At 34.4% G+C, this 13,729-nt stretch overlaps 1 protein-coding gene across 2 annotated transcripts; it reads right to left on the reverse strand.

Annotated features, from left to right (window-relative positions):
• Window positions 1-185: 185 nt before the first annotated feature.
• On the reverse strand, window positions 186-12,151 carry LOC120278906 (protein ENHANCED DOWNY MILDEW 2-like). Of its 2 annotated transcripts, none has more exons than XM_039285650.1 (19): window positions 12,039-12,151; window positions 11,082-11,498; window positions 10,897-10,993; window positions 10,463-10,516; window positions 10,218-10,345; window positions 7,470-7,566; window positions 7,274-7,372; window positions 6,234-6,481; window positions 6,064-6,159; window positions 5,499-5,951; window positions 5,183-5,327; window positions 4,981-5,082; window positions 3,956-4,048; window positions 3,434-3,475; window positions 2,865-2,975; window positions 2,459-2,530; window positions 2,259-2,377; window positions 2,055-2,118; window positions 186-1,948 (listed from the first exon to the last, which is right to left on the reverse strand). In XM_039285650.1, exons 2-19 carry the CDS (start codon window positions 11,489-11,491, stop codon window positions 524-526), a joined length of 3,855 nt encoding a protein of 1,284 aa, XP_039141584.1. In that variant the 5' UTR covers window positions 11,492-11,498; window positions 12,039-12,151; the 3' UTR covers window positions 186-523. The 2 variants fall into 2 exon arrangements, with proteins under 2 accessions (XP_039141584.1, XP_039141583.1); XM_039285649.1 differs by having other exon boundaries at window positions 11,082-11,502; window positions 12,039-12,141.
• Between the last annotated feature and the right edge of the window lie 1,578 nt (window positions 12,152-13,729).

The following is a 13,729-nucleotide window of genomic DNA, read 5'->3' on the forward strand; positions in this document are numbered from 1 at the left end:
TAATTAATTATCTATCTCTGATTATGGCTGTTTACTTAATCAAAAACAAAGAAAAAGACAAGATAAATATTCCAAAAGTAATATTCATTTCTGTTAGTGTTTTCCTTAAAATGGAAGGCAATGAAAATGAACAAAGATTTTGGTCAGAGTGATTAATCAATAACAAAATTGATAGCTGGGAAAGATGGAAACAAACATTGGTACTTTTCTGAGTACTTAAAAAATTGCCATTGCAACATTTGATAACCATACACCAAGTTTACTGACAGACACAAACAGAAACTAAACTTATGAAGGTTTCACTAATTTCAGAGTCAATTTTGGCAAGGGACAGAACAATTAAAGCCTGAATTTTACACCCCAAGCTACCAAACTGACAAGATTTTAATAGAGCATGTTGTCGGGGAAATTCGTCTGTCAGCATTGCGGCGAATGACATCCGGGAGAGCATATCTTTCAAGCATGGCACAATTTTAGGCAAACCAAAATGGCGGAGATGGCCGGGAGTGTGGACAGGCTAACGTCAGTCGTCGAGCCAACCGGATGAACCATGATGCGAGTATGATTGGTGTGGTCCAGGTGCAAATCCCATTGAATCAGGAGGCGTGCCTCTGCGAATGTCTGGCGAATCAAAATAGCCACTCCTGCCGGGAATTGGTGCAAAGTTTGTTTCGTCCAGACGAGGTGCGTATCGTTGCATTGCTGATGATCCCATAACAGGATTTGGCAGCCTATAGTTTGGCTGTGGAACATACAGGCTTCGCACTACGTCTGGAGCAACCACCGATGAAGGATACTGTCCAAAGGAGTCTGGCGGACCCATTGATGGAGGGTGCTGGTGAATCATGGAATCCAAAACATTCACTGGATATCGGTTCATTGGTGCCGAATCATATACACCATGCTGGTTATATAACCCGTGCTGAGAGTGTAAATCCACCTCTGGCAATCGTCCGTAATTTTCCAAATCACCGGTGAGGGATCTTCTGCCATAAACATCAATGTAGCCGTCTCTACTGTAACTAGATGGCCGGTCATCCGAAGTTCGCATGTGATGATCAAAACCACGAAGTTCGCTACTAGCTCGATAGAAAGAACCGTTATTAAAAGCATACCTATTTGCAACTCCATCAATGTCATCATTGAAACCGGTAGTATTACGCAAACCTCCAGATCCTGTTCCAAAATCTGACCTGAGTTCAGAGAAACTATTGCGAGGGACATCACTCTCAAAGGGTTTTTCAACTCCTCCGGATGTTTGATGAACATCGAGTTGGTGTCTTGATATTGCTTCGAAGAGGGTTTCAGTTGCTGCTCCAGACGCTTGGCCAATATCAAGCGGGTTTCTGCATACAGCTTCAAAAGGTGGTGAGATGCTCATGTCCGACGTCTCATCCACCATACCCCTGTCAAATGATTCTGTCCTGTGTAATTTACCCCTATTACCAGATCCACCTTTTTCATTTCCTGACAACTTCCTTTTTTTGCTATGATCAATACCGGTGCTATCATCTCCCTTAACTTCATTTTCTTTTTGAGTTTTACTCTTGGTTCTATGGTCGGCACTTTTGCTGCTCTCTCGGCTAGCCCGATTCTCTTCTGCTGGCTTCCTCTTGGTACTATGCTCAGCAATTTTGCTGCTTTCTCTGCAAACCCGATCGTTACCTGCTGCCTTCCCCTTGCTGCTATGGTCGGGACCCTTGATCTCTCCGCCCGTAACATGATTTCCTTCTTCATAGAGCAGCCTTGCATCAGCTATTGGCTCATTTTGAGGTTCATCGGTAGAAGACTCACGCTGCCCAGTGGATTTATGGTTGTGCCTTGCAGCTATGGCTTTGTGCTTTGCAGTCCAGTCTGGTCTGCTCCACAAATAAAGTATAGGTGGTTTCGAGTTCCACTGCTCAAGTTGCTCCTCATTCACATCAACAGATCCAGGCAAATAGAATGACTGAACAGTAACAGACACGTACTGTTAGCCATTGGTGGAGGCTCATATCATAACACAATTAAAATTTATAACAATAGGTTAAGTTAAAACTATGATTGCAAACTACCTTCCCCGAAAGCTTTTCACCATCCTCCAAAATTAAATCATATTTTGGTTCTTTCCCATCAAGTCTAAGAGAAAGAAAAAAAAAAATGAGAAGGGCAATGCCAAAACAAACCCTTTTTATGATGCAAGAACTACAGCTAGGGACAATTTAAGAAAAAAAAAAAACAAACGAGCAAACAAACAACAACAGAAAAAGGCCCAATACCTTATAGTTTCACTGGGGACAATAAGAATAAGAAGTTTGGGCTTGAAAGATAAAGCCTTGTCAATGAACTTGTTAGCTAGAGATGCTTTGACCCCAAAAGGAGGATTAAGCCCCATGATCTGTTAATCACAGTAGTTTCTTAGAATGAATCAGCAAATGCTGTTCTCTGAAATTGACAAAGGGGATAGCTATAACCATACCAACTGTGAACCTGTGGGCAAATCCTTTTGTCGTACCTTCATCCAATCTCTCTTTTCAAAACAGAAATCATTCTGAAACAGCATCAATTGTTATCAAATGTACTACCCATGAGTAATAAAGCTCAGGCAGGCATGAACATATAACTATCAAGACATTAACAAGATATTAATGTCTGCAAATTACATTTGCAATATGATCAACTGAAAAACAAGGGATGGCACTTCTATCATCAAACAACCCACAAAATCTTTAGTTTGTGAACCTGAATCTCTATTTTAATTACAAAACTAACCAACCAATTGTTCATGACCACAAATTTCAGAACACTATTTGAAGTAGTTAGTTTCTTCTAAAGTAATCTTGTAAGATCAACAAGTTGTTAAAATTCAAATGGAAGGGGCTTACCTTAGGCTGAATGACATCATAATTTTTAAATGAACACTGCTTCCCTACAGCCTCTAGCTTTTCCTTCATCAGCTGACTGAAATCATTAGCACCGCAGCAGAAGTCAACAATCTGAAAACAAAAGGAGCAAATGATTAACAACCAGGAAAAGGTCCCATCTCAGGTATTATTATACAAGGATCAATCAGCCCATGCTTTAGCAATCTCAAGCCTATGTTCATTAATAATTATTTTCATGGAAGAAACAGAGATGAATGCACTAAATGAAAATCCGAATGCATACCAAGTTACCAACATTTCCTGACTACAGACAAAACATTACAAAAATGCAATATAACAGCATGTACTTAGAATATCACAGCACTCTTCAGGTTATCAGAATCACAATAGGCAACTAAAATAAAATCCTAAGCTAGTTAATATATATACTCAGGCCAACTCATGAAAAGGCTAACATATAACTTCAAGTATGTTTCAACCAAGCCAAAAAAAAAAAGTGGTGTAGAACATAAATAAATCAGTACCATGAAAGAAAGAAAAATGCTATGAAAATTAAAAGTAAGACATACCGTGTCACCACTTTGAACATACCATTGGAGCAAATCCACAATCTGCAAAAGGATAATCTAATATCAAGCATGAGAGTATTTGGCAGGTTTGCCCAATTTTTACAAAAAAATTATCTGGTCTTCTGGAAGAAAAGTAAAAACAGAAAAGAAAGCAACACTCATAGAAAGATGCACCCAATAAACTCAAAGTACTAAAATAACAGAAGAAAAACACTTGTTCAGGTTGAATCCACTCAAGCATGTTCTCATGCCATTTCATAATTAAAGCTCCTCAAAAAACTTTGATCCACTCAGAGTAGGAAAGATGACAAAGAAACATACTTTGATCCTATAAAAAGGGTTCACTAGTTCAGGGGGAATCACCCTGGATTCAATAAAACAACACACTCACACTCAATACAGCATATTATTGACATGAGAACATGCTTGACTGAATCACATAAAATACAAGGCAACAAGTTAATATTTATGTTTAACAAAAATAAAGCATGCCAGAATGCAATCTTATGCTAAGTTTCTTACCTCCTTAAGCTTGTCAACTTTTGTGAAATGGCGACCAAAGGACGTGTACCGCAAGCCATGGAGAAAAGGTGCAAGATAGACTTTGAGTTTGTTCTGTGAAAACAAAAGTTCTTGAGTAAAAGATAACAAAATAACTGAAGAAGTGCTGAAGATGTTAATTATAATAAGTATAAACCCCTAAAAATTGCACAGTTTTAAAACGGACAAATTGCTTAATTAGACCAGTGTTAACCAAAAACTAAAAAAGGCATATTACACCATATTTATTTCAACTGATGTTCAGATCAATGCATTGCGCTGATTTATCTTTTTTTTTTATGCACAAAAAAAACACAACCTTTTTTTCTTAAAAATTCTAAATGAAAAGAAAATATGACATACAGTGCTATTATTGACATTTAAATCAAAGGGTAATTTACTCCAACCTTGAAATTCCCCAAACCATGCTTCCACAAAATTACTGTAAAGGAAGAATATGTCTACTCACACAATCTGAATAAGATTCTAAATAAGACCATTCAAGTCAAATCATGCAAAAATGATGGCTAAATTATCAGTAAAAGAACAGATTCAATAAAATACTAGTTTTGATAGCAACATATGTGGCATTTAGAAGCAATGTAACTAATGCTTGAGACTCAAACCAGTGAAAGGGAACTGGAATACTTAGTATAGTTAGGATAAAGATGTTAAAACGTGAATAGAAACCAAATATTCAGAAACAATCGTCAATTGAGATCATCAAGAGATTTGAATAAAAAACAACCTGCAATTCAAGTCGCAAATTCTTCAATTTATTGAAATTCCTTGTAAATAAGACTAACTACATTAGTGCCTACTGTTTTCATAAAAATTATCTAAAAGCTATTCCTGTTTAAAGTTCCTTGTAAAATCCTAGTTAAACAAGAGACTAATTATAATTCATCAACCTTAATGACTGATAAAGTAAAAAAGTGTCTTAACAAGAACAGCGTCCATATGTTCAACGTTCAAACAGCCCAGTTTGAAAAAGGATAAAGGCATACATTCCATTTTCCTATCTGCTTCAGAATCTCAGGTTGACATACAGCTTTGGCATCATCAACACTGCCACTGCATTCTACATTCTTCAAAGCTGTGCAGATAGCCTATAATAACAAACCCTTCAACACTGTATCATGGTGATATATTAAAAGACAATAGCCAATGCTTTCAAAACATACTTCACTTTGATAATAGATAGCCTACCTCAACAAAACCTTCAACCTTCGCATATGAAATGCTCTTGTCAACATGCCTAGCAGAATATGCATGAGTAGATGGCATGACCCGCTTTTTAATGATGCTTTGAAGAGTTATTGAAGTAGAAGCCTTTTCCATCAAAGTCAGAACTCTGCAACAGAACATAAATGAAAGAATTCAATACGGATGAATTCCAATGCAAAGACAAGTTATGTTAACCTAGTTTATTAAGCCATCAACTACAACCTTCAAAGAATGAGATAATTTATAACGAACACAGGATATGAAAAACAGTATCATAAGAAAAGAGTGTGCATCAAACCTTTTCTGAGTTTCTGTATCAATTGAAGGAAATGAACTATCAAATTCGTTTCCAATAGGTGCTGGAGCGACAGCAGTTACTGAATTTTTGGGCTGATCTTTTGAGGATTTCTCATACTCGGACAAATGCTGAGGAAAATTGCGTGAATCATGTTGTGGACCATCTTTCAAAGGTTTCACCTTCTTTTGATGGTCAACAAATTGTTCACCAATACTTCCGCCTCTTTTTTCTGCAGGGAGCATTTCTTCTGCACTGGAGTGTCTCTCAGCCACTTTCTTTGGCTTCGAAGAAACCCATTCTTTGGGTGTGCCACCAGAAGCCTCTTTTACCTTCTTTGCTGGAATCTTAGCCTTGGTTTTTTGCATATCAATGAGTTTTTCCTCTTCAGATGTTTGAGGAAACACGATATGGTTCCTAATAGGCGTTCCAAGTTTTCCATCGAGCTTATGCTTCCTGATTAAATTATTAAAAAAAAAAGCACGGCAAAAATAAGCTTGATAACAAGGAATTGCAAACAGGTGACTAGCAGGAAACTAACAGGAAAAACCAAAAACTTAGAACATACAAGCAATATATTAAAATGCGGTTGGGAAGCAGACCCTCCCATGCCCTCTGTACAATGCCTTCCTGTCCATCATCTTCAGAGGCAATGCCAATCTTTCTGAGGAAAGTTATATTTTAGCAAAGCTATCTATGAAGTAACATTTTCTTACAGCTTGAGAAATTCAGAAGTACCTTGGCAAGCACTTTCTGTGGTATGATTTTGGGCATCGCCTGCATATAGCAAACTGCAGTTCTTTGACCTCTTTATTTTCTACTTGTTTGCAAATATTGCATTTATGGACTGGGCATGTAAAGGACTCCCCTGATGCAATGCGTTTTTCATACTCTAAAGCTTCCACCTTATTTTCTGGAAACAATAGCTCTGCTACACATTTAGGATGGTAAAAGTGGCCACAAGTAGCATTAACACATTCAAATACCTACCAACACAAAAAAGATATAAAGTTAGCAAATGTAGGATTCAATGTGCACAATATGCACATCATTACCTGATTTAACATCCAAAAATTATATAATCAGAAGCCAGAATATAAAGTGGATTGAAGTTATAAGAAGGGATAACTATCGTGGACTCTTCAATTTTGATAGGCCCCAATAAGATCATATATATGCCAGGACATGTCTTCAAAGTATAATTATCTTAGATAACCGACGTCACAGGCTTCCTGGTTAGCTGCAATGCCATCTAAGAATGAGGGTGATCATTTGTTAATCAAGAAATGACAAGGGCCACCAGATGTGCATAGATTTATATTGGAAGTCAGAACTCATCGAAAACACTGATTATGCTTGAGCACTTGCGCATTCACAAAGTTCATGTTCCACAAATCAAGCAGAAAGTTGATTATGCTTGAAGGCTTGTATATACATAAGGTTCATGTTCCATTAATCAAGCAAAATGCTGATTGTGGTTGAGCACTTGTAACAAAAAATGAACATAAATTGAAAATGAAGTACTTCCAAGATCTATTGCTAATATCTTATTTAAAAAGAAGTGTGGCAGCCACATGGACATAGATATATATTTCTGTATGCAGCTTGTGCAAATAAAGAGGGTATGGGCAATAGGAATGTGACGAGGGATGAACAGCATACAAAATAAAAAGCAATAAAAATGAAGAATTTGACAAATAAATAATTAAGTAAATATAACTGCATTTCATGACTGATTTTCTAAAAGGGAAGTAGCTACCACAATCAGGGAGTCTTACCTCTGCATTAATTGATTTATCAGAAGGGCCCAATTTGCCACAAGCAAAACATTGATGTTGTTTATATTCACAGTTCTTGCACAAAAAACTTTGAATAGCCTGCAGTGAAAACAAATCAAATCTAAAGCTCAAACACATTGAAAGCAGCCAGCTCATCAGAAGATTCATGCATGATTTCATGTTCCATGATGAGCACCTTGACATCAGCCCTGGTGAAGCCAAGGGATTTGCACTTGGATTCTTCTCCTGCTTTTTTTGTTGCATGAAAGGACCTCAAGCATTTCCCCTCACAACTGTAGTACATTAAGTGTTATCAAATCTTGCAGAGAAAGAAGAAGAAACGTTTGATATTTAGAAAGTGCATGAAATGAAATCAAGCATAAACAGCAAGACAACATTCAGTATCTATGGACCTAGGAAGCTAACAATTGGCTGTCATATAATGTATCCCACAAAACAGCACCAATTGCCAGTTAGAAATTGTGAGAACACGTGGCCAAAAACCTGAGGTTCAAGCAAAATAACTTGCCTCTCACATCATCCAACTGAAAACTTACAAATCCACCAGTTTAAATAAGATGGAATTAGCTTGCTACCAATAATCATATGGAAATTGAAATACCATATTTCATTACACTAAAAGGAAGTTTTAACTGAGCAACCAACCACTTAACATTACAGTTAATTTTTGTAACGTGCTTCTAAACAAATTATTTCAGCACAAAAGCATTAAAATACGTGTTTTAGGCGATGCACAGCATCTGAGAAGCCCACAAACTACGCATGCACAGGATACAACAAAGTTAATAAAAGTGAAAGGTGCATCAAGGCGCTAGGAGGTCAAATCGCTTGGGCACAAGACACAAGTGCGAGCCTTCCAAAACAAGACACAAAAAAAATTAAACAATTAAAAATTTCACAAAATTCATAATACACTAAAATTTCATAAAATAAGAAAAATCAAAGTTTAAAATTTCAAACTTGGATAAAATATGCATGGAGTGAAGTAACATATTATCAACGTTCCGAGAAAATCACCACACTACTACTACCACTATGAAGATGTGGAAGGAGTGGGGAAAGTGAGAAATGAGAGATCAATATTTCTGCTATCAGTGGAAAGAGAGAAAGAGAGAGAGCGCGCAAAAAATTTCCTTAAGGAGCAAACGTTGGATAGTGGAAACTAAGCAAATAACCTAAAAACCCTTTTGTTCTTAAGGGTTGAAGTTTAATTTGATGATCATTTAATGACTCATATTTGTCCACCTTTTAAAAACTAATAAATCATTAAATAGACAAGCTTGAACTTTACTAAGGCGCCTCAATCACCTCAAGCCTCTAGACAAGGCACACACCTTGGGACAACTCCTAAGTGTAGCCCGATTTCAAGGCTAAGGCATCTAGGCTAGAGCCTAGGGAGACATGCACTTGAGGTGCGCCTCTTTACTAACAATAGGATACAATAGAATTCCATAAACCTAGGCCCTAAGAACTTGCTTGCAACTACAGCCAAGAATGGTGGTTTCTTCTACAATGTAATGATGAACAGTACAAGTGTACTGCAAGAGATCAACTACATAAAAGGTCAAACCAAGTGAACATATCAAATCCTTCGAACAAGTTGATTTTGACCTAACAATATTAAAACCAAGTAACCAACAAGATCTGTTCAGTGGGTCCTTGAGTAAAAAAGAGTCCAACAACAGTCAATTTTGTTTCTTCATTATATCATTGATCTTCACTCAAGAATAATGAGTTCTCACATGCTGCTAATTGCCATAATCAAGTAAAATAATACAACAAAACAACTGGTCATTTCATTATTTTATCAACTTCAAGAATTTAATTGATAAGGATAGAAGAAGATATAATGCAAAATAACAAAATTATACATAGCTGCCACCTCCGGCAAGATCACTAAAAATAGTTGTTTCAGAGTGTTCATTTGGCTTGGACTTCAAACAATTTAGTTTGTCATGATATGTCTTGTTACCTTGAACTCATCATCCATCATAACAACAAAACTGCATGTAAAATAAGTTCATCCAGCCCATGAAGATGAGTGGAGAGAAAGTGACAAGCACAGTACGAATCAATTTGAATCAGGAAAATCAACGCTTTTGGATTCCGAATTTTGTATTTAAAAAGAAAAAGACAAAATAGCCAATGCGAAAACTAAGAGTCCGCCACGATGCAAATAACAATATTCAAAGCAAAAGAAAGAACCAAAAAGATAAAAGAAACATCGAAGAAGAATAGAAATTATGTTGCCTTTAGTCCAACGGTCATGTATCATCAATCTTGTTCTTTAATTTTCTTGTTCTTCTATTGCCATCTCTTTCTTGATTATTTTAAAAGTACTTTAAATCAAATAATCAAAATAAGTGATTGTTTAATTAATATACAAGAACAAATTTAAAGATTAATTAAAAGATAATGCTTTCTTTTAATAAAAAATTAATTTGTTTTTGGAAAAATACTGTTATGGACCAAGATCTTTTTCGAATTAAAAAATTAATCTTTATAATAGTTTCAATAACAAATTAAAAGGTTATGCTTCCGTGATTATTTAATTGATCTTTAAATTTGTTATTGAAAAAAAACTATTCTTGAAACAACAAATGTTTAAAAATTTTGTTTTTGTAATATAGGTTTCATTAATACTTAAAAAATGTCTTCAAGTCTAAAAAAATCCCAAACAAAGAAAAATGATCCCACTTAGGAACATTGTTGGTGAGAATAGAATGCATTTGAAATGTTGAACCAAACTTTACGATTTGATTCACGATTCACAAACTTGGTATTCAATTCACAATTTGCATCTCGATTTGACTACCTTAAACAAGCATATAATGTTGAACAAAATTCAGAAAGAATGAATTTTAGATTTCAGAGAATGAAAAGTATTAAAAAATAATATGAAAAGTAATGGTTCCCGACATACCACAAAAGTTCACCACCATTATCACAAATTGCACAAACCGAATCAAACAAGTCTGACTCTTCATCGGAATCATCAAACTCAACGTCCTCAACGATAAATGGCTTCATATCCTGATCTTTATTAACAACCTGACAGAATAAAAACCTGAGACAGATTAATCACAAGCAGTTGTGCACTTTTCCCACACAATCACACATACCAAACATCAATTAACATCAAATAAGTACAAACAAGTCAGCACTAACCTCTAGAGAATTTGTTTTTCTAGCTTCACCACAAGCAAGGAGAATTGGTACAATCTGTTCAAGGCACCACTGTCAGAAATTTAAGCTAAAACAGCACCATAAATAACACATCATAAAAAAAATAAATGTCCGGAAATTATGAACTGCAGTGAATCACAAATTAAATGATAGTAACAAGGAAACAATTAAGGATAATGGACAAAAGAATTTTCACTTAGTGTTGTGATAGGGGTAAATTGGGTTGAACCAATATTTTCTGAAAAACAGAAAAACATGTAATCATCCACAATTATAGTGTCATGCTGGGGGAAATAGCGGAAGCGACAAACACAAAACAATCAGGCCAACAACAAAATTGAAAGCAAGATAATACCACACAGAACTCCTATTTACCAACACATCGATATAATGGCCAATGAAAAAACATGTCATACCTTGGATCTCCCCAAAATCTCATCTCTCTCAGAAAAATGCTTGATTAGAGAACGGTGATTCAAAAGGTCACCTTCTGAAGGTCTGACATCGAAAACACTGCATGATCAAGTGTATGTCAAAAATCTCCAATAGGATTCCAAACTCCAAATATACATTGGAGAATAATGATGCAGCTCTTGTTAACCTGAACTTTTTGCGAAGATGATCCCAGAGAATCTTTTCAGATGTTTCGGGATTTTTCCTCAAATAATGTAGCACTTGTATTGTGACCAAAGTAGTTCTGACGCTCTCCTCATAGCTCTTCCGAGCCTTCTGGAGTTTTATCCAGAGATTGTCCTTTGATAGCACATAAACTTCAGGCAGCTGACCTTGGAGCTGTAACTTCCAGGCAATCACCTGCTTACAGATTTTCTGAAGACCACCATCTGCACTGCCGTGCAAAAACACTTGAATATCACAAGCGTCTGGTTCTCCAGCATCATCAAATTGAATAGGCAACACTTCAAAAGAGACAGGTGAATCGCTATCATCTAAAAAATAGTAACCGGTGACGGAATATGGCAATGTCTCCTGCTCATCATCCGAAGATGCCATGCCGCATCTATCTAGCATCAAAATGAGTGTCATTCAAATCAAGAACAATCTAAAACATCAACAGGAATATCCCATACATGTTGATATCAAGATCAAGGCACGAACTTGAAGGACAACTGGAATCAATCAAAAACTTGGATGCTCGACTAGGCACGAATAGTCTAAAACATCAACAGGAATATCCCATACATGTTAAAATCAAGATCAAGGCACGAACTTGAAAGACAACTGGAATCAATCAAAACAAAAACTTGGAAGATCATCAAGCCACGAACTTGAAAGACTGCTGGAATCGACCAAAACATAAACTTAAATAAAAAAACAGACATATATATACAACCAAAAAAAAAAATGGTACAATAATTCTTTCTTATGAGTAACATGAACATAAATCACAAGAATGCAACATTAATCTCACTCAAACACAAATAATTAAAGAAATTTTGAAAATCTACAGCCCTAAACCGAACAAGAACCAATAAAGAACCTCAGTGTTCCATCTAAATACCAAACAGAAGGGTTTTCTATGGCTCGAAATCATACATACCAAAACCCTAACCCCAAAAATCTCAATGAGAAAGGAAAACCAGCGATTGAGAGCACACCAACGAGGGACGGAGAAGATCAAGGGAGAAAAAAATATAGATTTTTGTGGTCTTTCGTCAGATGATTTTGAAGCGCCGTTGCGTTTTTTTCCATAAAAAAACCCATAAAAAATTTTATACAATTAAAAACAATTTTTATATATATATATATATATATATAATTTTTGTTTCTGTGGTAAAGAAAAAGTCGTTTACCCATAAAAAAATATAGATTCTTTTTTGATGAAATATATTTTGCATTATTATATATATATATATACACTTCACCCATATATATTATTAAAATATATTATAAATTAAATAACTATTAAATTTATAATAGAAATAGAATTTAATGTAAATTTAAATTCTTAAATTACTTCTAATAATTTAGATGTAATGAATAAAAAATCATTGAGTTAATACCATTGAAAAAATTTGTAAGATGTATATATATAAAGGAATTTTTTTTATTTTTAATAAATAATAATATATTTTAATAGTGTATATGGATTATGGAGAATTCATATGAAAACAAGTTAAATTTTTAAAAAAATATACATAATATTGGTTTTTTATTTAGAGACTTACATATAATTAAATGAATTTTTTTAAGGGTACACAAATGAAAAAAACCAAATATACATAATAATCATTTGGATAATAATAAAAAAATCAAGATTACAAAGATTTATTGGTGATATGAGTAGAAAAATAATAAAAAAATTATTTCAATTATATAATTAATGCTGTATATTTAAATTATATATTACTTGGATTTGAAAAAAATATACGTAACAACCAAAACACGTTGATATTATGCTTGTATTTTTTGAGATTTTATTTTTTAATAGATTTTTTATATATTTATAAAAAAATATATAACTATATAAAAGTATAGTTAAAGATCTCTTGGTAACTTATATGTATATATTCATGTAAATATTAATTTTGTCGGTGTCACGGATAAATAAAACATATCTTGTTATATTGTTTAAAAAAAAATAGGATAAATCTCGAAATATTAAAGAGGTGGATCATCTAAAAGTATAAACTGACAATAACAAAAAGTTAAAAACAGAACAAATAAAATCAAACAAACAAATAGCAAAAAAAATATTCGCAATTAGAAGAATGATCACAGAGATATCCGACAAAAAAACAACACAAGAACAGATAAATAATGAGTTTTATCATAAATGCATTTTTAGCTTTTATTTTTTAAATAATTTTGACACATGTCTTTTAAAAATAAAAATATATATTTCATAAAAACAGGAAATAAATAATGAGTTTTTTTGGAAGAGTTTTCAACACTTTGAATTCATACAAATTTTAGTATATTTTTAGAAATTATTTCTAATGGTATCATGTAATGTTGAAGCTAGGTAAGGGTTTGTGTGTTAAAATCATTGAGATCCATTCACCCACCTCTCTCTTGCTAAACACATACTTTGGAATAATAGTTAAAATTAATTCTCTGTTGTGCACTTAATTAGAACTAACGATACAGTGGTCTATTGGTAATAATATTTCCGTTAAAGCTCTTTTTTAAGTAATGAGTATTCGAATCATTAGTGAGGACACATTCCTGAAAATGTAAATAATGGTTGTGTGCATATGATTTCAACGGCTACATATGTGCAGATCCTGT

This window comes from Dioscorea cayenensis, chromosome 16, assembly GCF_009730915.1.
Source record: "Dioscorea cayenensis subsp. rotundata cultivar TDr96_F1 chromosome 16, TDr96_F1_v2_PseudoChromosome.rev07_lg8_w22 25.fasta, whole genome shotgun sequence".
In the NCBI taxonomy this organism is placed as follows: Eukaryota; Viridiplantae; Streptophyta; class Magnoliopsida; order Dioscoreales; family Dioscoreaceae; genus Dioscorea; species Dioscorea cayenensis.